General features: G+C 35.3%; 2 protein-coding genes and 1 pseudogene across 9 annotated transcripts in view; 1 reads left to right on the top strand and 2 right to left on the bottom strand.

Moving 5' to 3' along the window:
- Window positions 1-10,984, bottom strand: part of BRIP1 (BRCA1 interacting DNA helicase 1) — a 197,276-nt gene extending 186,292 nt beyond the window's left edge. Inside the window, 4 exon segments of the mRNA XM_022552603.3 lie at window positions 5,553-5,726; window positions 7,361-7,472; window positions 9,141-9,263; window positions 10,899-10,984. Of these exon segments, the coding sequence (XP_022408311.2) occupies window positions 5,553-5,726; window positions 7,361-7,472; window positions 9,141-9,236 (382 nt within the window). The 5' untranslated portion in view covers window positions 9,237-9,263; window positions 10,899-10,984.
- LOC111163634 (cytochrome c oxidase subunit 7C, mitochondrial pseudogene) lies at window positions 7,681-8,374 on the top strand (annotated as a pseudogene).
- A 1,516-nt stretch (window positions 10,985-12,500) lies between the features above and the next one.
- The window catches only part of INTS2 (integrator complex subunit 2), a 60,777-nt gene continuing 51,765 nt past the window's right edge, over window positions 12,501-21,512 (bottom strand). For 7 of the 8 annotated variants that reach the window (XM_030763152.2, XM_030763151.2, XM_089900963.1 and 4 more), the window contains 6 exons: window positions 19,038-19,236; window positions 16,706-16,957; window positions 16,244-16,351; window positions 16,006-16,111; window positions 14,850-15,026; window positions 12,501-14,746 (listed from right to left, as the gene is read on the bottom strand). In XM_030763152.2, coding sequence (XP_030619012.2) covers window positions 14,577-14,746; window positions 14,850-15,026; window positions 16,006-16,111; window positions 16,244-16,351; window positions 16,706-16,957; window positions 19,038-19,236 — 1,012 coding nt within the window. In that variant the 3' untranslated portion in view covers window positions 12,501-14,576. The remainder of the gene's footprint in view (window positions 14,747-14,849; window positions 15,027-16,005; window positions 16,112-16,243; window positions 16,352-16,705; window positions 16,958-19,037; window positions 19,237-21,512) is intronic. The other variant, XM_022552559.2, reaches the window with a different exon arrangement.

Genomic DNA, 21,512 nt, shown 5'->3' with positions numbered 1-21,512 from the left:
AAGAAAAATACCTAGGAATAAACCTGCTTAAGGAGGTGAAAGACTTGAACTCAGAAAACTATGAAACACTGATGAAAGAAATCAAAGATGACATAAACAGATGGAGAAATATACCATGTTCTTGGGTTGAAAGAATCAACATTGTGAAAATGACTATACTACCCAAATCAATCTACAGATTCAATGCAATCCCTATCAAACTACCAATGGCATTCTTCACAGAATTAGAACAAAAAATCTTACAATTCATATGGAAACACAAAAGACCCCCAATAGCCAAAGCAATCTTGGGAAAGAAAACAGAGTTTGAGGAATCAGCCTCCCCGGCTTCAAACTATACCACAAAGCTACAGTAATCAAGGCAGTATGGTACTGGCACAAAAACAGAAATATAGATCAATGGTACAGGATAGAATGCCCAGAGATAAACCCATGCACATATGGGCACCTAACTTACGACAAAGGAGGCAAGAACATACAACAGTGAAAAGACAGCCTCTTCAATAAGTGGTGCTGGGAAAACTGGACAGCTACATGTCAAAGAATGAAATTAGAACACTTCCTAACACCATACACAAAACTAAACTCCAAATGAATTAAAGACTTAAATGTAAGACCAGATACTATAAAACTTTTAAAGGAAAACATAGGAAAAACATTCTTTAACATAAACCACAGCGAGATCTTTTTTGACCCACCTCTTAGAGTAACAGAAATAAAAACAAAAATAAACAAATGGGACTTAATTAAACTTAAAAGCTTTTGCACAGCAAAGAAAACCATAAACAAGACAAAAAGACAACCTTCAGAATGGGAGAAAACATTTGCAAATGAAACAACAGACAGAGGATTAATCTTGAAAATATACAAGCAGCTCTTGGAGCTCAATATCAAAAATCAAACAATCCAGTTAAAAAATGGGCAGAAGACCTAAATAGACATTTCACTAAGGAAGACATACAGATGGCCAAGAGGCACATGAAAAGATGCTCAACATCACTAATTATCAGAGAAATGCAAATCAAAACTACAGTGAGGTATCACCTCACGCTGGTCAGAATAGCCATTATCAAAAAACCTAGAAACAGTAAATGCTGGAAAGGGTGTGGTGAAAAGGGAACCCTCCTACACTGTTGGTGGGAATGTAAATTGATACAACTACTATAGAAAACAGCATGAAGGTTCCTTAAAAAACTAAAAGTAGAACTACCATATGACCCAGCAATTCCACTACTTACAATAGCCAGGACATGGAACCAACCTAAATGTCCATCGACAGATGAATGGATAAAGAAGATGTGGCACATATATACAATGGAATATTACTCAGCCATAAAAAGAAATGAAATGGAGTTATTTGTAGTGAGGTAGATAGACCTAGAGTCTGTCATACAGAGTGAAGTAAGTCAGAAAGAGAAAAACAAATACTGTATGCTAACACATGTATATGGAAACTAAAAAAAAACAAAAAATGGTACTGATGAACCTAGTTGCAGGGCAGGAATAAAGAAGTAGACATACAGAATGGACTTGATGACATGGGGTGGGAAGGCAAAGCTGGGGCAAAGTGAGAGTAGCATCGACATACATACACTACCGAATGTAAAATAGTTGGCTGGGGGGAAGCAGCAGCATAGCACAGAGAGACTGGCTTGGTGCTTTGCAATGACCTAGAGGGGTGGGATAGGGAGGATGGGAGAGAGGCTCAAGAGGGAGGGGATATGGGGACATGTGTATGCATATGGCTGATTCGCTTTGTTGTGCAACAGAAACTAACATGGTATTGTGAAGCAATTATACTCCAATAAAGATTTAAAAAAAAAATTATCAACCTCATTAGTTACCACAGAGATAACAATTAAAATTCACGAGAACAACACACAGGCACCATAACGACTAAAACTTAAAAAGACTTTAATATCAAGTGCTAACAAGAATACTGGGGGCTTCCCTGGTGGTGCAGTGGTTAAGAATCTGCCTGCCAATGCAGGGGACACGGGTTCGAGCCCTGGTACGGGAAGATCCCACATGCCACGGAGCAACTAAGCCCGTGTGCCACAACCACTGAGCCTGCGCTCTAGAGCCCACGTGACACAACTACTGAAGCCTGCGCACCTACAGCCTGTGCTCCACAACAAGAGAAGCCACCACAATGAGAAGCCCGCACACTGCAGCAAAGAGTAGTCTCCACTCGCCACAACTAGAGAAAGCCCGCGAGCAGCAACAAAGACCCAACGCAGGCAAAAATAAAACATAAATTAAATTAATAAATTAAAAAAAAAAGAATGCTGAACAATGTAACTTCCATATACTACTAGATGTAGAGTCGGGGCGGGGGGGGATGAATAAATTGGTTCAACCATTTTGGAAAACGTTGGCAGTATCTACTATAGTTCAACATATGCATACACTATGACCAGCAATTCCATTCCTAGATCTATATCTAATAGAAAGTGTTTACCTATCTGTACCAGAATGAACAAGAATGTTCATAATACCTTTAATAACCAAAATTAGAAACCACCCAAATGTCTAACAATTGCAGAATGAAATAATAAATTATGGTATATAATTTGTTATATACCATAAAATACAGCAATAAGAACTACTGCTATATACAACACAAATGAATCTGAGAAATATGTTAAGCAAAAGCTGACAGACACAAGAGTACAGATATAATTCCATTTCTATAAAGAAGCAAAACTCATCAATGGTGACAGAGGGAGGATAGCTACTACCTGTGGAGAGAGAGAACAGTGACAGGAAAAGAACATGAGAAGTGCCACTGGGGTGTTAGCTATGTCCTATTTTTCATCTAGTGGTAGTTACACGAGTGTGTTTACTTTGTGAAAATTCATCAAGCTATACACATAGAATTTGTGCATTTTTCTGTATTTAGGTCATATTTTTAAAGAATTTACTTAAAAATGTAAAGAGAGCATCAGAATACAACCCAGATTTACCCCATCAGATCCTTGAAGAGACTACTCTAAACAACTCTAACTCACAATTATATTAAAATTCAAGTTTATTGAAAACTGATTTTTTACAAAGGCACAAAGGCAATGCAGCAGACAAAGGGTAGCCTTTTCAATAAATGTTAATGAAAAATTAAATATTTATATGCAAAATAAACGAACTTGGATCCACATCTCACACCGTATACAAAAATTACTTAGACTTAAAAGTAAAACCTAAAACTATACTTGATTAAAAAAAGAAGCTTGTACTCAAGAATATATAAAGAAATCCCAAACTTAACAATAAGAAAAAAACAATAAACAGGCAAAAGATTTCAACAGACATTTCATCAAAGAAGATATACAAATGGCTAATAAGCACATGAAAAGATGCTCAACATCACAAGTCATTAGGGAAAAGCAAAATAAAACCACAATAAGATACCACTATAAGCTTATTAGAATGGCTAAAAAGATTTACCATACCAAGTGCTGGCAAGGATGCAGAGAAATGGGAACTCTCATACACTGCTGGTGGAAATGTAAAATGGCATAACTACTTTGGGAAACAGTTTTGAAGTTTCTTAAAGTTAAACGTAAGTGATCCAGTCATTACACTCCTAGGTATGTACCCAGAAAAGTGAAAGCACATGTCCATAACAATGACTTATACACAAATGTTCACAGCAGCTTTATTTGTAACAACCGGAAACTAGAAACAACTCAAATACACATCAACAGGTGACTGCATAAACAATTTGCAGTATATCCATACACTAGAATATTACTCAGCAATAAAAAGAAGCAACTGTTGATACATGCAACAACATGGATGAATTTTAAAAGAATTATGTTAAGTGAAAGAAGCTAGGCAAAATAAGTATACAAACTGTATTGTTTCATTCATATAAACTCTAGAAAATGCAAACGAATCTACAGTGACCGAAAACACTCAGTGGTTGTTTGGGGAGGATAAATTATAAAATGGTGGAAAGGAGGGATAATAAAGGGGCATGAGAAAACTTTTGAAGCTGATGGATATATTCACTATCTTGATGTTAGTGAAAGTTTCAGGGAAATACTCTTATGTCGAACCTTATCAAAATGTACCATTTAAATATATAGAGTCTATTATGTCAAGAATGTTTCAGTAAAGCTGTCTTAAAAAAAATTCCAGGTTGTACATAAACATTATAAGCCAAGAGTTCTTATATTAATAATTAGCTTAAAATCAATTCCATTCATTCATACAACAAATATTTATCTAGCTCCTACTATATGCCAGGCACTGCTAGGTATGCAATGGTGAGCAGACTGACACAGTTCCTGACCTCATGGAGTATACAGTCTGCTACGGGAAGCAGAGATTAATAAAAGATGCACACAGACACGTGGATAATACAAATTGTAACAAGTGCTATGAAGGAGAGGTACACAGTGAGATGACAGAATATAATAGGGAAACCAAATGTAGTGTGACGGAAAGATCAGTATGGCTGCCTTAAAGAAGTGATATCTAAGCTGAGAGCTAAAGGAAGAGCAGGACAAGTTGAAGATGAAATTTTCCTCAGAAGAGACACTAACACAAGCAAAGGTTCTGAAGGCAGCAGAAAGCATGACCCTTTGAAAGAATGTTTGGAAAGAAAGCCAAAAATGTTAAGGGTCAAAACCGAGTAGACAACACTATTGGTCACCTCTCCGGCATCTATTCCACTTCCTCTTCCTCATTCCTAAAAGAATCACACTTCGGTTCAAGCAGCTACCATCCTCCACACAGTCATGTGCTTTAGAGGAAGACAACTCGATCCTTGATTTTAGGAAGTGGATACTGTTTAGACTTAAGCCAGTCATGGCAACCTCTTTTCTCCCTGCCAGTGATTAGTTAAGGAATGGCATGAGTGAAAGCAGGAAAGGAGTTATTACACGGTCTAAAGAACAAATGGTAGTTTGTACTAGGGAAGTTACCAATGGAGGTGGAGATTTGCATGGAGGAATAAGGAATAGCAAAGCGTACAGGATGTCTCCTAGGTTTCTGGCTTAGGCAAGTAATGGTCAATCTTTTCCATACAGTCAAAGCAAAAGAAATATTCTTTAAATTAATAATCTTATGTTATTGATAATACATTTCTCTTAAATAAATCTAGTAAGAACATCTAAGGATCATATTTGAAACATACCTCATTCTCATATAGGATACTGGTCTCGGAAGTCTAGGCAAACTTATCAAGAGTGAATGAGGCTAATTAGATTTTGCCTTACAATACAAATCAAAATGTTTTATGAAATTCTGACATATAATTAATACTGCTTACAAATAACATCAATTTCTGAATATCAGTTATTTTGCCTTGCTTCCTCAAAAATGATTTAAACTAGCAAGATGTCTGAATCAGTTAAAAGTGAGGCCAAGAATAAAATATTCCAAGGATTTCTGACCATTCTATGCATTATTCAAAATAATTCCAGAGAAATTAGGTGGAAATACATAACCAATTATGCTAACCAAATTTATCTACATTACGTCTCATAACAGCAATAATTAAGACCCCTATTACAGATACCAAAAGACCCAGACAAAATATAAACTACCTTGACAAGTTGACAAAGTGCCATTTCTTTCAGAAGTTGGTATACTTGGACTGTTGAAATGATATGAAGTTCCCTGGTTCACATCATTGTTTGTAAAATTCTTTGAATGGCATGTACAACAACACGACAATGGTACTTCAGCTTTTTTACTTAAGCCTTCGTTCACTGGCTTCCCTAAAAATGAAATAACCTCTATTTATAATATTTCTAATTAAAAAAACATTAATCTTCCTCTTCAGCTAGGGTGTGCAACCACCTTATTTTTTGCCCAGGATTGGGAGGTTTCCCAGGATTCAGAATTTCAGTTCTAAAACCAGGAAAGTACCTGGCAAATCTGGACAAGTTGGTCACCCATCCTGCAGCATCAAATTAGGACAGGTGAGAAACACTTATGCCAGAAACATTTATAGAGAAGTTATCAACAATTTACATGATTTACAATAATCTAATAACAGTCAAAGATTAATAATGTAACAGAGGCACAACCACTCGAGTATTCATTTATATTGAGATATATTAAAATACCAAGTATACCTAAAGTATATTCTTAATTATTTATACTCTTAATTACTGCTATTTCCCTAAATGAAAAATTTGAAAGTTCAATATAAAATAATAATGTAAACACATAACGTTAAATTATTCCCACATTATACTTCTATTTCAAAAAACATGTTTCATGATATCATTTCTGATACATGTATCAAAATACATTTTAAAGTCAATATTCAAATTAAACAGGTAATTTTCAATACTTAAATATAATACAAAATTGTAATAGTTCTTCGTGTGCCTACACCGTATAAATATACAATTCATAGATATATAAAAGCTGAATAATTTATTTTATTTTCTATAAACAGTACTGACATTATTTTCCCATCTGCACTACATAAATACTACTAATTTTATTTTCCAGAGTCTCCCACTAAAAATTTATTAACAGATAATCTCATTTTCCCCAAAGATAAACATCAGTAAGAAACAAAATGGACAACCAAAAGCTTACAAAATATTTACTCTTTATTTTTAATAGTCTTACCAGTAACACAACTATTTCTTTTCAAAAAACATATATATGTGTGTACATATATATACACACATACATACATACACATATACACCCATGGTTAACTTTAAAATCTCCTAATACTTTAGGACAGAGCCATCTAATTATGTAACTAAAATGTGACCAATATTGTATTTCAGATTCATTATGTATATTAGATAGTCTTTCACAAAAGTAACTAGACATTTGCTAGCCAATAAAGCTATGGGAAATAATATGAATTAATAAAAATATTACAATAAACTTCTGCTTATCTGGCATCCAAACAAGTAGAAAGGTCAACTAGAATTTTTCTTTTTTATGTATTCCATTTTCTAATGTTGTGAGATAAGCAGCTATATTAAAGGATTTACTCAAAAAAAGCAATTATTTGAATTGATATGCTATATAATCATGACAGCCCCATCTCTTGCAACTTTTATATAAAAATTATCATCTAATTATTTTCATAATCATTCTTATGAAAAATAATAAAAATAAAATCCTAGATTCTTATATACATGCTGAATCATCAAATAAAGGACTATCTTATGTTCAAAATTATTTTAGGATTAACTGAACATATTTTGCTACATTGAAACTCTTTTGGAAGATATATAACTGATTATAAAGAAATATCTTAAAAGAGAATATTTAAATTAGCTAGAACATGGCTGAATCATTCTGGGTAAAAAGTACTTTATTAGATTTTTTTTTCGGGTCCCAATAAGCAACCTGAAGACATCAACCAACTACTTACCACTAAGAGATTGCTGCCACGCTAAAGCAGAGCAAAGTAAGGCTAAGCTTTTCCCACTCCCTGTGGGGCTCTCCAACAAACAATGCTGCTTACTATTTAATCCTCTGACAATCTATGGACACAAAAACAATTTAAAAAAATCAACAACTTATCTCATTAAAGTCTCTCTCCATACAACAACAAGAAGTAAAGTTGCATGCACTTCAGGGAACAGAGCAATAGCAGAAAGGAGAACTAGAATTTAGTTAAATCTAGACTTTATTCCTTTGTATCTCTCCCTAAAATTCTGTTAGATTTAAACCATATCAAGCACAAAAGAAATGAAAAGCAATTTGTGCCTTACTTATGCAAGCCCCATCATTTCTGTAAAACTAGAATACACTAATATCTTTGATGAAAACTTAATGGAGGATACTGTTGGTGGGAGTGTTACAACCACTCTGTATAGAAATTATCAATTTCTAGTAAAGTTAAAGATACTGAACTCCAGCAATCCAGTCCTATGTAAACACCCAAAACCTTTCCCACAGGAACACAAGGAAACATGTATAAGAAAGTTCATAGCAGCACTGTTTATAATTGCAAAATAATGTAAACAACCCAAATGTCTATCAAGAGGAAAATGGGCAAATATAAAATTCTGGTATATTCATACAATGGAGTACCATACAGCAATGAAAATGAGTTATCAATCAATAGGGCTACATCTTAAAAATAATGTTAGACAAGGGAACAAGGTCGTGAGGAAAGGAGGGCTTGGTGTGCTGCTGCCATTTCTTCCGCCTTCAGTCTCTGCACCTTCCACAGGCTTCCAACAGCACTACGCTGGGACAGAGCATCTGGAGGTTCACAAACTCTGTGGTCCATAGGAGCCACTATGAGGAGGGTCCAGGGAAGAATTTACCATTTTCAGTGGAAAACAAGGGGCGATTACTAGTTACAATGACTTTGTACTTCTGATCTGGATTTGTTTCTCCTTTCTTTATAGTAAGACACTAACTGCTCAAAAAATAATCCATGAAACAAATATGAAGAGGAGCATTTTAAGAGGTGCAATCTCTCTGAAAAAAGGATCCAACTCTTGAACTCAACATACTAGGTACATCTATAAAAAAACTTATGGCATAAATCCTTAAAAAATAATAAGAAGAAGAATATTAAGTAAAAAAAAAAAAAATCAAGTTCTCCAGAAAGATAAGTATAATATCATATCATTGTGCAAAGTTATAAAAACGTAAAGTATACACTATATTGTTTATGGATACATACATATGCGATCAAAGTATAAAAACATGGCTAGGAAAGAAAAATAACAAATTCAGGATATTAGTTACCTTGTTACTCATAAACAAGGTATAAAGTAAATAAGGCAAAATATTAAGATTTAACAAAGCTGGTAAGTTGGTTTACTCAAGTTTGTATATTAATTTTCTATATGATTGAAATATCTCAAAAAAATTATGGTGCAAAGTATAGTAGTCTGCGTAAAAGATAGTAAATACTTTCTATTTCAAAGTAATTCAGTAAAGTAAACAGAAGTTCTAAATGAGCTGAGAACATTTTTCAGGATGTTCTCCTTTACCTCCTAATCATAGACATATACAGTTTAGCAGCAATCAGTATTATTTTTCCAAAGGTTAGATGTTCTTCAATGAACCCAGCAAATATTTTCAATCCATTTACTATCTGAGAAAATGTAGTCACAGACTCAATGTATGTTATGAATTATAAGCATCTGTCTCTTAATAAAGACTTAAAATAACTGCTGAACAATACTTACAGAATTCATCATAGCAAGCTGTGATGGATAAGCTTTACAAGGAAAGTTAATCTTCACCCCACCAATTGTATACTCAGAACATACTGAAGACATCATGTTTTACTGTTTACTTCAGATTCCTAACTGCAACAGAAATCAAAGTCAATACTGAAACAAAGCCATTCAAAGAAAAACAGATACCTAAGACTAGGACAGAAGTCTAGAAACAAAAATTGGAATTAATAAATGTATAAACAAAACAAATGGAAGTAAAAGGATTTCCTACTCTTATAAATCACAGTGGTTGAGAGCATGTCTTGGAATCTAACAAATCTGGATCTGTAACCTTATTCTGCCAAAGCTGTGGACCAGGAGTTAGGAAGCAGGTTCTACATCTGGTTCTGACAACAACTTGGATATGCTACCCTGATCATGTCTCTTCACTTCTCTAGACTGAGATCCTTATCTGTAAAAATCCGTAATTTAAAAATTGTTGTAAGGAACAAAGCGCTTTGGCACATGGTAGGTGCTCAATAATTCTTACTTAAAGGTCAGTAGGGTATAATGGAAGGAAGATGGACTTTGAAGTAAGGCAAGCCTAAATTTGAATTCCACTGTGAATCTCACAGAGCCTGTTTCTTCATCTGTGAAATAGAGATATCCACCTGATAGGGTTTTTATGAAAATTAGCCAGGCACTGACTTAAGAATTAAATAAGGTAATGTACAGAATGTGCCTCAACTCCAGCATCTGATACAGAGGAAGTGATCTACTTTAATCCCCACCTCTTGTAAACCACCTTTTCTTAACCTAGGATCCACAGATGTAATTGAAAGACTGTGATCTCTTGATACTGCATGCAGAAATTTCTGTGTATGACTGCATTTTTCTAGAGAGAAAGTCCAAAGATTTCTCATACCCAAAAATATATCCTAAGGAAATAACTGAAAACTGAGGGAAAATGACATACACTGCTATCAACTGAAAAATTATTTGCAATGGTGATAAAAAGGTAAATTCGATCTGGGGACGGAGAGATGGTTAAAATACCAACTCAACAGATGATGAAGCCAATAACAACCATCACCAAAGCTTACGTGCTCCCAAAGAAGTTAAGAACCACTATTCTAAGGTCTTTTCCAGTTCTAACGTTTTGTGTTTCTGTGAAGCTCTGAGGATGAAATTTGGTGGAATCTCACCCCTAAATCTAAACCAACAGCTCAAGGCTGGCCTAGTAACTCAGATATAACCTAGAAACCAATCGACCCCCCCCCCCGGCCCCAGTTGCGGCTACACTCATCTCAAAATGGGGAAGCTTCCCCACACACTGAATAAAGGACAAACCAAAATCAGGCTCCCGCCGTCGCCCCCTCCTGCCCCGAGGTAACGCGGGGCCCTGGGCTAATAACAGGCCTCTGTTCCAAGGAGGTAAGCTGCAGTCTCCCCGCTCCCCAGGTTTTCTTCCTCACATTCCCTCCTCCCTCGGCAAGCTGGAACCCCCGAGGCCCTGGTGATCCAGTCAACCGACGGGCCTGCAAAGCGGGTGGACGAAAGCAGAAGGCACTCCCCTGGCCGACTTCGCGCCCTTCCCGCCAGACAGACTTGCCCGCCCCGAGGAAAACCCAAACAACGCCTACTGCACTCCCACTCACGGGAGAAAAGGAAGCTGAAAACTGCGAGCAACCACAGCGGAGCCCTGGTAGAGAAGAAAGGTCCTAGCCCCTCTTCCTCACCTGGCTGCGACTCCCGAGCCCGGTTGCGGGCTTGCGGCCGCCTTACCTTTTCGGCCCTTCAGCTCTCATCAGTCACTTCCACAACACTCGCGCAGACGAATTCCCGCCTCCCACCCCCCTCGACTCCCAGCACCAATCACCGGGCGAGCTCAGACAACCAATCACCCGCCAAGACGAGAAACCAAGCAACCAATCCCGGCTCGAGGTCAGGGGGCGCTCTGGCACCCAACGGAAGCCCCCGCAGTAAGAAAGGGCCCAAGCTACTTGGCGGCACCGGAAGGCGATTGCCTCGAGAGTGATGGACTTCCGCAGAGCCCAGGGATTTAAAGTAAAACAGCGTTGTCCGTTGGACTTTTTGAAACTGGTGATTTAATCCGTGCCTCAGTTTTCTTGGAAACTCTTAAGTCTCACATTTAAGGTCTGTAGACCAACGAAGATGAAACACCGTTAAACCGCGCCGAGTTCTCTCAGCATTCCTCAGGGGCACCCGATTCAAACTTCCGAACTTTCCGGAAGCCAGAGTATCAAAAAGACCCAGGAGGGAATTGCCAGACTGCTGAGCCAAATTAGGCGAAAAGGTTCGATGACAGCTGGCTACAGAATCTCCTGATAGTCAAGGCTTTCTCAGATACCACGTTCAACCAGAGAAACGCTCTCGAGGACTCCAGTACCTCCTTTAAGGCTTGTCAGCCTTCTGTCCCTCCTAAGACCAATTTATTATTTGCCAAGTACACTTCAGTTTCCTCAAAGGTACGGAGTTAACCATGATGTCGCGAAACTGTTGTTTTTTTTTAAACTCTAGCCTAAACTTGGCTCAAATACTAGTGCCCCCCAAAAGCAAAACCTGAGACAGTTTCTTACATCCCGAGAAGCCAGTTTGGGACAGAGATTTGCTTGCAGGTCGGAGCAGCAAAAGGCGAGTTGATTTGTTTGCCTCACTTTGTTTTACTATATCTTCCCAAAATGACAAAACGTACAATCATAAAAATAAATTCTACCCTTTAATTTAGTAATCTCAGGCCCAGAAATTTACCCTAAACAAGTAATCTAAAAGTAAGAAAAAGTAGTAGTACCTCAGTTGATAATAGTGCCCATTCTGTTCGGAAAAAAATCATTAACTGCCCAGTCTAGTAGTAATAGGGAGATGGTTATATCAATTCAGTCATTCTGGAGCCAATAAAATAATTATAAAAACCAAACAACTTGCAAAAATTTTCCATATAAAGTTAAATGAAAAAAAAGCAGATGCCAAACTGGGTATTATGGAATTCCATTATGTGAAAATACATATGCATAAGCAAAGATGAAGGGAAAGTACAAAAAAAATACTGGTAAGACAGTGCTATGGAAGATAATTTATAAAAATAAATCCTTAAAAATACCTTCAAATTATTATTCTGCTTTTACAATTTTTTTAAAATATCAAAATCTTTTAAGTAACTGCTCCAGGGTAACTACTCTGATTTTCCTCTCCTGAATTCCTAAGGCTCTCAACTGACTCTCACCTTGTATTGCCTTTTGATGTATGTAGCGTAACAAAAAGGGATACACATAGTTTCTGGAGCCAGACAGTCCTGGATTCCAGTGCCTTGAACTGTTCCTTTCAGGTTAACAGTGGTGAAATGAAACACAAAAAACTACAAGTTCATTTGATAAAGAATATGAATGTTTATAAACCAATATTCAAAATAGCTGCACACATCTGTTTTTCACTTGAATAAAAAAAAAATCACATTGTGACAAATGTTATAACCTTAACTTAAAATACATGAATATTAACATTTACTAATATATTTACACATTTTATTTACATCATCAACAAACGTGATGAAAAACAGCATATGTTATTATTTTAACACAGCAGGTTTTGACCAGTTTTTGAAAATTGATCCAGGAATGTGCACAGCATTTAGTTAGAAAACTTTTCTGAATTCCTAGAGGTTACCTACTCACACAAGCTATTCCAAAGCCTCCGTTTAAACAAAACAAAACAGGAGCAGTTGTACTTAATTTTAAAAGACTACAAAACTGCCTTGTTCAAAAATATGAAAATTCTTCTAGTTTAAGTGTACGCTTTTATTTTTTGCATCAAAATTACTTAATTGAACTTTAAGCATCTAATAAAAGTTATAAATACTCTCATCAATGATACTGTGCACTTCATGATTTGAAACAGATACAAATTAGTTCTTATACCCTTATGAGGTAGGGCCAGCAGTAATCCCATTTTACACAGAAGGAAAATAAGATGTGACTATTTGCTAGTGAAAAGGCTGAAATTAAATTTTTTTTCTTAAAAACCACACTTTCTTACTAGCCTGGCTTATTTCTTTTATAAGTGAAGAGGTCTGTTTCAAGTGGGGTGGGAAGGGGGGGTTCATTCAGGTATATCTCAGAAAGCAAAGAGAAGTACCTTCTACACTGGATACTTCATTAAGAATAAAAATGAGGGGCTTCCCTCGTGGCGCAGTGGTTGAGAGTCCACCTGCCGATGCAGGGGACACAGGTTCATGCCCCGGCCTGGGAAGATCCCACATGCCGCGGAGCGGCTGGGCCCGTGAGCCATGGCCGCTGAGCCTGCACATCTGGAGCCTGTGCTCTGCAACGGGAGAGGCCACAACAGTAAGAGGCCCGCGTACCGCAAAAAAAAAAAAAAAAAAAGAAAAAAATGAGGATTATGGGTTATCTGAATGCATCTACCTAATCAATGGACATTCCTAAAAGAGGACTGCAAAATCCTTCCACAACACAGTATTTTCCCCTTTTTAATTTTTCCTGTGGTCCAAACACTGTATATATTTTTGTACTTCAAAATCTAGAATTATGATGTGAATTATAATCCTAATGACAAACCAAGAACTCTTTAATCCAGTGGGTTTTATTGCTCTAAACTTTAGATACCAAAGTATTTCCCCCCTCTGACCATTATAAAAATAAACTTTAAAAAAACTAAATGAGACATCCTTTCAGGTTCTTCTCTGCACAAAGATGTTTCTGTAAACACTTTTAAACCAGTATCTTAAAATTCCAAATTATTCAAGTATCTCTTTAAACATATGGCTTCATATATTAGTAAAAATTGAAGCAAATATGTAAAATCTTAAAATCCTCATCTGTAATTCCATGAAAATCATTCACAAAAAGCTACTTGCCTTTTTTAAAGCCTTCTCAATACTATTTCTTGAGAAAAGGAATTCCATCTTGCATTACTCTTACTTGCATTGCAAGTTTTAGAGGTTTCTATTTGGGTATCTAAACTCCTAATTTTTCCTGAATTCTCCCTTCCCTTTTTCTCCCTCTCATCATTGCATCAATATACTCTGTTACTAGCTGACAGGTAAATACTAGGGCTACCCACAGACTTATTTTTATAAGAAATTAAATCAAAGGCATGGCAGTTTTTCTTCACTTCAAAAGCTTAATACAAGGCCATATTCACTTTCCAGTAATGAGTTTCTTAAATGTGCTCCCAACAGAAAAAGCTCAGCTGCTACAAAAAACATACCAGCAAAGTAGATCCAAAGAACTGCCAATCAAATACAAGCAAGCATAATTCTCAAGAGAGTTCTAAATTGTATTCATGTTGAATTGAATCGTTTTAGTGATTCCAAGACGTTACTGTTCCCATTCAGTTTAGTTGTTATAAGATGCAAATTCATGTTGGGTATATGCAGCAAAACAGCTTCATTTTTTTGTTTTAAGTTCTTTTTGTTTTTGTTTTTTTTTAAATTCCACTAACACTCATGTTTATTATTTCAATTATTGTGCTTTCAATACAATGACAGAGCTGTACATCAGGATCCATGCTTCCAGTGTCCCTAGGTCCATTTTTGTAAGATGGATCTTTACAGATTCCAGACCATCCACTTGGTTTCTCCTTTATTTGTTGAAGGCCTAAAAACATAAGGAAAAATAAATAAGGCAAGAAATCTGGAAAGGATTTGGGCCTTTCTGTTTGAGATATTAAAACAACTCTTGAAAATAAGTTACTACTTACGCGTAATAATCGGATCGATGTCTCTTGTCTGAGTGGCAACATCAGAGGCACAGACTTGCCCTATTTGGATCAACAAAGACATAATATCCTCATACAGTGGAGGAAATGCTCGACAAAAAGAGACCAAACTTGGCAGAGTTGGCATGAAAAAAGCATATCGCTTAGCCTGTGTTAAAACTGTTAGAAAGAAATAAAACAGAATTTTTCATTTTACAGATACAAATTCAACATACATGACTTATACAATATACTAAGCACCATGCTCTGTGCTGAGGATACTAAGTTTTCTAAGACATGGCCAGCCCCTGCCTTCAGGGAGCTCATAATCTAGTAGTCAGCCATCATCCAACACATAAATGCTTATGTCCAAACACTGTGATAGGTGCACTGCATGCATTGTTTCATTTAATTCTCACAATCTTATGAATGAAAAAAGTATTTCTATGATACTATTTAATATATGAGGAAACTCTTAAATAAACCTTAGAGAGATTAAGAAGCTTCTTCAACTCCAGTTAGCAGTGGAGTTGGGATAGAACTCAGGCAGTGTAAGATCTTAACCACTGCAAATAATTATAACATGAAGTGAATACGATGGAAAGATAAATGAATAGATTATTATGGGAGCACTGAGAAAGAATATGAAATTGACTAAGCCATAACTTTTAAAGGTTGAATTATAGTTCATATCTTTTAGTTTATTTTCATACCATTTTACTTAACAACCTAGAAGGTGGTTAAAGTGTTAGGGTATGTTTTAGAACTTAAGGAAACAACTTATATATTTATCTCTTATTTATACAGATGATTATATTTTTCTGGAATTCTAAGCATTTGTAATAGATTGTAACTTGTTTTCTATTGACATAATTATGTTCAGAAGGTAGACTTGATTTCCATTTATAAAATGTGGAATGCTTAGTATATTTACTATAAATCTATATACAGTCATTCACAAAAATGAAAGATACAATTTGCCTACCTACTTATCTCCTCTACACTATACATCACATTTGTCATAGGAAAATTTTCAAAACTAATTCAAAAGGTGGCATAACTATTAGTGACACAGAAAACATGGTGTCACTAAAGTCAGAAAAAATATGTACTACTTTATGTTAGAAATTTTTGTTATTGATGTCGGTTGGCTACACACCTGTTAGCAGAGTTCCCATGACATTGACAGCTAAGCGAGCCACACTGAGTGACTTTGGTAATGCATACTGGATACACAAGTGAGAAAGCAACTGGATAGCAAATATCTGTAACACAAAATCCAAATATTACATGTTTCTGAAGAAGGTCTTTAAGTATTAAAAATTGTAAAATGTTTTATATAACTATAAGATTAGAGGGAGATCAAAATTCTCCTAAAGTTCCAAAATGCTCATTACCTGTTTTTCAAGTTCTGGCTGAGCAATAAGCTCAGGTATGAAATCCAGACAGATGTGCATAGATGGAATACCTGCGACTGTCAGAGGCAAAAGTTCACATGGATAACCCTATCGCAACAAGAAAGGGGGGAAAAGTTAGAAATAAAATAGCTGCAAGTCAAATACAGATAAAAATATAAAGGAAGGTTTCACTTCCTTTATGTAACAGTTGCTCAGAAGGCTACAATGCCCTACATGTTTCCTGGCATTTCACCTCTCTGATGCACTAAAATACAAATAAATTATATGAACACTTTATTAGGCTGAAATCAAATTTTAAAAATCTGGATTTTTCTCCATATTGCAAAGGACCATGATCATTTGTGTGACCTCCAGTTTCTAAATGATTCCTATTAATTTAGTACTTCAAAACTACCCCCAAAATAAAGTTCAACCATAAAGAATCATTCTTTGAAACCAGACCTGAAAGTGAACAAGCTTAGCAATGTTGGGATCCGCAATGTACATTTGGTGCAACAGACAACAGATAAGGCACTGAACTTCTCGAAGGTTACAGAGCAAATTGTCTTCTCCTTCCTCCATTCCCTTAGTTGGAGTGCTGGCAGTAATACCGCTTTGAACATTCCTTAGCAAGCTGTCTGGATTGACACGCTTTGCCTTCTCATCTTCAGTAGGTAAGCAAATCTCCAAGAGAATCTGGACAGCTGCACTATCCTACAAGCAAATAAAAACACAGTGAATTTAAGAAGTTTCTGAGAAGTTTGTTTGAAAACCAAATATGATTTTGTTTTCACATGAACACATGTGATAAAAATAACTGTTTCTTTAAGAACAAAAAGCAAAGAGGTACTTCTAAGAGAAAAAGTGAACAATCTATAGGCCAGTGGTTCTCATCTTTTTCAGGGCCATGAACCCTTTTAAGAATCTGAAGAAAACTGTATACCCTCTCAGCATAAAAATTAACGTATGTAAACACAGCAACATATGGCATAATTTCAGAGTGGTCACACACCTCTAAGGCAGATACATGAACTCGAGTTTAAGAACATCTAATACGAATAAAAGTATTCGAATTTGGTGTCATCCAAAACAGGCCCTAGGGCAAAAAATGACTTCTACTGGAATCTCCTTTCCTTCCTCTTAAATTCCTACTTCTCCCAGGATCCTATCTTGTATTCCCCTCTTTTTCTCACCTCTGAAGATGGTGGTTAATAATTAATGCCTAAAAGTCACTCCCCAAAACTCTTTTTCCTTTTAATTTGAAGATAGGCTCTTTAAGGCTCTGGAAAGATTCTGCCTTACCATCCATTCCAACTGTACAACTCATTATTGCTCAGTCTACAAGCTTGAGTGCCATTTCATAGAAAAGTAGTTTCTTGAGGGGTGATCTACTTAATGCCCCTGCCTATAAAGGAGAGCTATAATCACTTGCATCTAGCAGGAAGAAGGAAAAAGAAAATGAATACATAACATGCATCTCTGAAAGACTGCCACTGCCTGGGATAGAAGAAAACAATTACTCCATCTACCTGTTTAATAACTTAATTATAAACTAAGGTTAGCCTTACATTATAATCATTTATAAAGTAAACTTTATAATCATTCTTGACGGGTTTTGGGTTGTTACTGTTTTATGTTTGTTTGTTTTTTTTATAGACTCTGGAGCCAGCCTCCCCAAGCTTGAATCCCAGCTTCCCCACTTACTAAATGTATAACCTTGAGCAAGTCACTTAACCTCTCTGGATCTCGTTTTCCTAATCTGTAAAAATGGAGATAATACTCCATACCTCATAGGTTGGTTGTAAAGAGTAAATGAGTTAATATACATAAAAAACTCAGAATAGCACCCACCATATAATAAGCATTATATAAATGGTAGCTATTACCATCCTCAATCCCTTATCTGAAACTCTGAGGGTCAGATTTATTTTAGGACTCAAGATTTTTTTTTCTGTAATATTATATAACATCTCCAGCAGAGACTAAGGCAGTACATTGTAATCAAATGTATTTATATTTCTGCAACAAAACATACCAACATTCATATTAAGTGGGATAAAGGCCATAAATAGCTTCACATCAATTCAGGTCAAGTTTTGACACAAACAAGGTCATATCAGGTCAGGTTTTTCTGCCAACTGAATTACCAAAAAAAATGCCTCAGTTTTCATAGCTTTTTGGATTTCTGTATTACAGATAAGGGATTGTGGACCTATATTATTACTCTAATTCCCCTTATTGCCAATGAAAAGATTTCAGAAAATATATTTCAAACTAAGAAAACATTTCTACTTTGAAGACCTCAAACTGCTTAACATTCAATCATCTCGCATGTCCTGCATTAGTCCAAAATTACTACCTAAGGCTGCAGTAAATTCTATATTGTTATAAAACTTTTCTAAATACAAACTTTAACTACTTGTGTTGTTATAGTATTTATCACTGCCTGACATTTTATTTTATATATATATATATATACACACACACACACACACACACACACACACTTCTTGTCTGTCTCCACCATTTGATTTTTTTTCCACCATTTGATTTTAAGAAACAAAAATCTTATATTTTGTTAAAATATAAATCTCACTAAAATGGCTATTAAATAAAACCATGAAGATTATTCCTGATTTTAATAATTCAGAAGCAAAGGTAACACCATTATAATATACCTTCTGTAATAAAAGGAATGTATAATATGTCACCATTTTATATAGAAGGCCATCTATTTAAATGATTATATTAACAGGAAAGCCCTTGGCCTTTTTGATTAATTTTACTTTATCACCTGAGCAGCCAGTAATGCATTTTTCAATTCCTCTCTGGTAACTTCTGGGCCATCAGTCTGTCCAACTAAACCTATTGTATTATTCTGAGAAAGCCTATCTTGCTCTGCTGTTTCCTTCAGATGAGCACTAAGGTAGGCTTTGGATGCCAGAAGATATCCATTCAACATATGTAAAGTAATATCCATCAGTGGGGGGCATCTAAACACAGAAAGAAGAAAAATATGTGAGAAAAAATATAAATTTATAAATTAGTCAGAACATGGTCAATCAATTTGAATAATTAGAAAAACCTGAACAGTACCTGAAAACATTAAAAGAGTAGAAAAGTCAACACTTTTCCCACCAAAATATTCATTCTCAAAAATGAAAGCTTAATATATATATAATTCTCTGTATCTCAAGACTGTATGAATAGTATTATCTATTTCATCTTATCAACTAAAATCAAATATAATATATACCCTAGTAAAAAGGCATTCCTTCTTACAAAAAAAATGGCACTACCATTAAATCTCTTAGATATGAGCCTGCAAGGCAGCTGTCCTCAAAGACAAATAGTCTAGGGACTTCCCTGGTGGTCCAGTGGTTAAGACTCCACTCTCCCAATGCAGGGGGCATGGGTCAGGGAACTAAGATCCCACATGCCCCATAGCACAGTCAAGACAAAACAAAACAAAACAAAAAATGAATAGAGTTATTCATTCCTCAAAAATTGTTATCAATTAAATTTAAATGAGATAATAGATATAAGAATTAAATGTAAAAAAGGAAACCAAAAAAGATAAATCAGTAACCACTAAAATATTAAAAGCCAAGTCCTTAGAAAAACCTGACAATGCCACTTCCCAGCCTATCACAGACTGAGTATGTGCGCATAAACAGGCAGTACAGCTTTGGTTTTAACTATGAAACACTGGAAATGTCAATACTTTTTCTGAAATGTTCAAATTTTCTACAGTAAACATGCATGTATTAATAGTGGAAAAAAAAACATGTCAATGGTTAAATAAACCATGGCAATATTCCCAAAACTGAAGATAAGAATCACCTGGAGTATTTATTTAAAAAAAAAAAATCCTAAACTCCACCAGACATTCTGGATCAGAGTTTGTAGAGGCCTGTATATATGGAATACTATGTAGCAGTTAAAACAATGAGATGGAACTATGCATACCAATATGGAAAACATGTTCAGAATGGTAAGTTTTTTTTAAAAAAGAACAAAATAGAGCCTACCAAAAACCACTTACGTTTTTTAACACCACCCAAAACAAAAAAGTAAATATTTGTTTATAAATTTGTAAATACATAGAAAATGAAGCTACATACACACCATTATGACAATAAAGTTTCCTCTGGAGATGGAATTGGGATTGGTCAATAGTTCAAAGAGGAACTTTGCTTTAAAAATGGCAGCAGGGTAGATACGAGAGAACAAGACTTTTCACTGTACACCTTTTCCTTGTTAATCTTCTTGTTTGTGCACTTATTAATGTATATAATGAAAACTTTCAGGCACACATAAAAAAGGGAATATTATAATGAACCTCTAAGAACTCATCACCCAGCAGCAACAGTTATCAACACATCGCTAGTCTTATTTCACCCATACCCCACCATCCACTTTCCCACCATCACCACTGGTTAGTTCAAAGCAAATCAAAAATGTCATATCTTTTCATATTGTTTGACATTTTTAAAAACCACCTAAATGATCACTTAGAAAAAATCAAATTTTAAAAAATGAACAAAATTAAAGGCAAAACAATAGAACAATAAAAGAAAAAACTGCACTCTATATACAAAAAGCTGATATCCTTTATACATAAAGAGCTCTTTAAATCAAAAAAGGTAAGCATTCTAATAGAAAACTAGGCTAAGTGTAAAGAAGAAATACCAATAACCAATAAGCATATTAAAATATTCAATCTAAGAAAAATATAAATTAAAGTGGGAATCTATTTTTCACTTATCAAATTGGAAAAATTATATAAAACTGTGTAGGAAAGTGTACAATATCAAACATCACTATAGGAATGTCAACAGGTTCAGCCATTCTGAGTGGCAGAATGAAAACATGAATCAAAGGACTTAAAAATGAGCATGTTCCTTTTGCCTCAATAATTCCATTTTTAATAATCATGTCTAAGGAAATACTCAGTACACAATAGTTACCACAGCACTATCAATAATAACAAAAAATGGAAATAAAATATCCAACAATAGGGAACTGAATTAAGCATAGCATATCTATGTGGAATACTACGTAGCCAATTAACGTAAGAAGATCTATTAACATGAGAAAAGGTTCACAAGTTAAGTGAAAGATCTAGGCTACAAAAACATTTCATACATTATGATAGCATAATTTAACAGCCTCCTGAACAACTGCGGGTGATTTAGGTGAAAGGTTACCTACTTAAGTGGATTTTTAACACTGATAAATTGTTTTAGAAATGGCTCTTCTCTAGAAA

Source organism: Delphinapterus leucas, chromosome 19, assembly GCF_059928025.1.
Source record: "Delphinapterus leucas isolate spDelLeu-1000000601 "Yukka" chromosome 19, BTC_Dleu_Yukka2, whole genome shotgun sequence".
Taxonomy (NCBI): Eukaryota; Metazoa; Chordata; class Mammalia; order Artiodactyla; family Monodontidae; genus Delphinapterus; species Delphinapterus leucas.
This window is presented reverse-complemented; position numbering and strand designations above follow the sequence as displayed.